Here is a 1,967-nt window from a genome sequence, read left to right as displayed (position 1 = left end):
TGTAATAGTTTGAGTTAGCATGGCAGCATCACTAGCTTGAACATGAGGACCAGACCTCAGCAATGAAATGTCCACTGAAGGCAGATTAGTAGCCGCAGTACCAAGTAGATTGTGGTAAAAGTTAAGCACCTCAGCTTCAATATCGGCAGTAGCAGTTAGTTTATCCCCAACAACATTATAGAGCACTTCAATATTGTTCTGCAGAAATCTCTCTTTCATAGCATTAAAGAAGAAGTGAGAGTTAGAATCACCCTGCTTCAACTACATAATTCTAGATTTTTGCCTTAGAGCAGATTCTTCCACATTCAATAACTTATGCAATATCAAAGTGCACTCTTTTTTAGCCTGAATAAGCATAGGGCATGATGGGGAGCTCTGCATCTGAGTCTGAACTCTCTGTAACTCCTCCCTAGCATTATCAAGTCTTGCACTCATATTTGCAAACTAAGTTTTGTGCATCATTTTAAGTTTAACATTTTTAAGCTTTGACCACACCATCTTCATCCTATTCCCTCCTCTTCTAGGGATATACCATTGCTCATTAGCACCTGCAGTAAGAACTCCGCATGACCAGCCATGTGATTGAAGAATTTAAAGGGCCTAACTTTGCCCTGAGCCGTCTGAGCACATTGAAATATCAAAGGAGAATGAACTGAAAGTCCAGGATTCATGTAATCCACAACCACATGAGGATACTTAGTTATCCATAGAGAACTAACTAAGCCCCTATCGATTCTACTACTTATTCTAGCATCACTAGTTCCTTTATTGGACCAAGAGAAAAAGTGACCACATGATTTAAATTCACTAAGATCAGAGGTAGTAAGTAGCTGATTAAAATCCTGAGTTTCATAATTAGATACTGGAGCACCATTATCCCTATCCCCAGTGGAGAGAACAACATTAAAGTCTCCCGTAATGCACCAGGGTTCATGAATACTTTTATCAAGATTACCAAGATCCACCCAAAGACTTTTCCTATCATCCACAATGTGCAAGCCATACACCACTGTGAACAACCACTGATCACCTACCCTACAGTGCACTATTTGAGAAGTTTTAAGTAGGATTTGAATAGAAAATTGGAAGGATTCCAAGCAATCCAAATTCTTTCTCTACTAGAAGCTTCATAATTATGCACCCAACTCCAACTATTACAAAACTTCTTCACAACTCTATCTTTATTATGAATTTTAACACGAGTTTCAAGCAAAGCTATGAGAGATACATGATGTTTTCTCATGAACTTTTTTTTATTTCTCCTAGCTTAAGAGGGCTATTCAACCCCCTTACATTCCAACGAGTACACACTATCATTAACCTCGGGTGAGAGTGAATGAGATACTCCCAACTTCATCCACATTGTGAATAACCACACCAGGCCTTTCAGCTTCTATAACATCTTTTCCCTTCTGTCCTCTAGTGATAATATTCCATACTGGAGCTTGTGTAGGAGCTTCACTCCTTGGAAACTCACTAACAACCCCAACTGCTACCCCTTTAGGCTTGCTCATCACTTCAGTGTCGCTAGTTGATTGCTGAGCAGCATCAGCTGTAATAACCCCACCTACTTCCTCTATAGGCTTTCCTTGAATCACTGCAGTATCCTTAGCTGATTGCATAACAACATCAACTGCCTCCCGAGACCTCTCCGAGTCCTGGCTACTTACAGGAGCTCTTGCAGATGTAGTCTGAACTACTTTAGGGACCCATCTCTGAATAGGCTTAGGCCCTTCTTTTCCTTGTACAACTTTCTTTTTAGAATAATCATGCACAATAGTACCACACTTCAAACAACAACAAGGAGCCCACTCAAAATGTATTGTTTGTTCAATGACTCTCCCAGAACCATCCTCTATACTCACACTCTTAGGTAGATCTTTAGTAACATCCACTTCCACTAACAACCTGGCAAAGGTGATTCTTTGCTGGTGAGTTGTACATTCATCAGCAAATAGAGGAACTCC

General features: G+C 40.2%; 1 protein-coding gene across 1 annotated transcript in view; it reads right to left on the bottom strand.

The window, feature by feature from the left end:
* Positions 1–261: 261 nt before the first annotated feature.
* LOC104884178 (uncharacterized) overlaps positions 262–1,967 on the bottom strand; it is a 1,712-nt gene continuing 6 nt past the window's right edge. The window contains exons 1-3 of the mRNA XM_010668780.1: positions 1,322–1,967; positions 549–1,045; positions 262–444 (exon numbers count right to left, since the gene is read on the bottom strand). The exon at positions 1,322–1,967 is cut by the window's right edge and continues 6 nt beyond it. Coding sequence (XP_010667082.1) covers positions 262–444; positions 549–1,045; positions 1,322–1,967 — 1,326 coding nt within the window. The remainder of the gene's footprint in view (positions 445–548; positions 1,046–1,321) is intronic.

This window comes from Beta vulgaris, chromosome 2 (assembly GCF_026745355.1).
Source record: "Beta vulgaris subsp. vulgaris cultivar EL10 chromosome 2, EL10.2, whole genome shotgun sequence".
Classification (NCBI taxonomy): domain Eukaryota; kingdom Viridiplantae; phylum Streptophyta; class Magnoliopsida; order Caryophyllales; family Amaranthaceae; genus Beta; species Beta vulgaris.
The sequence above is the reverse complement of the archived record's forward strand: the minus strand, read 5'-3'. Positions and strand labels throughout refer to the sequence as shown.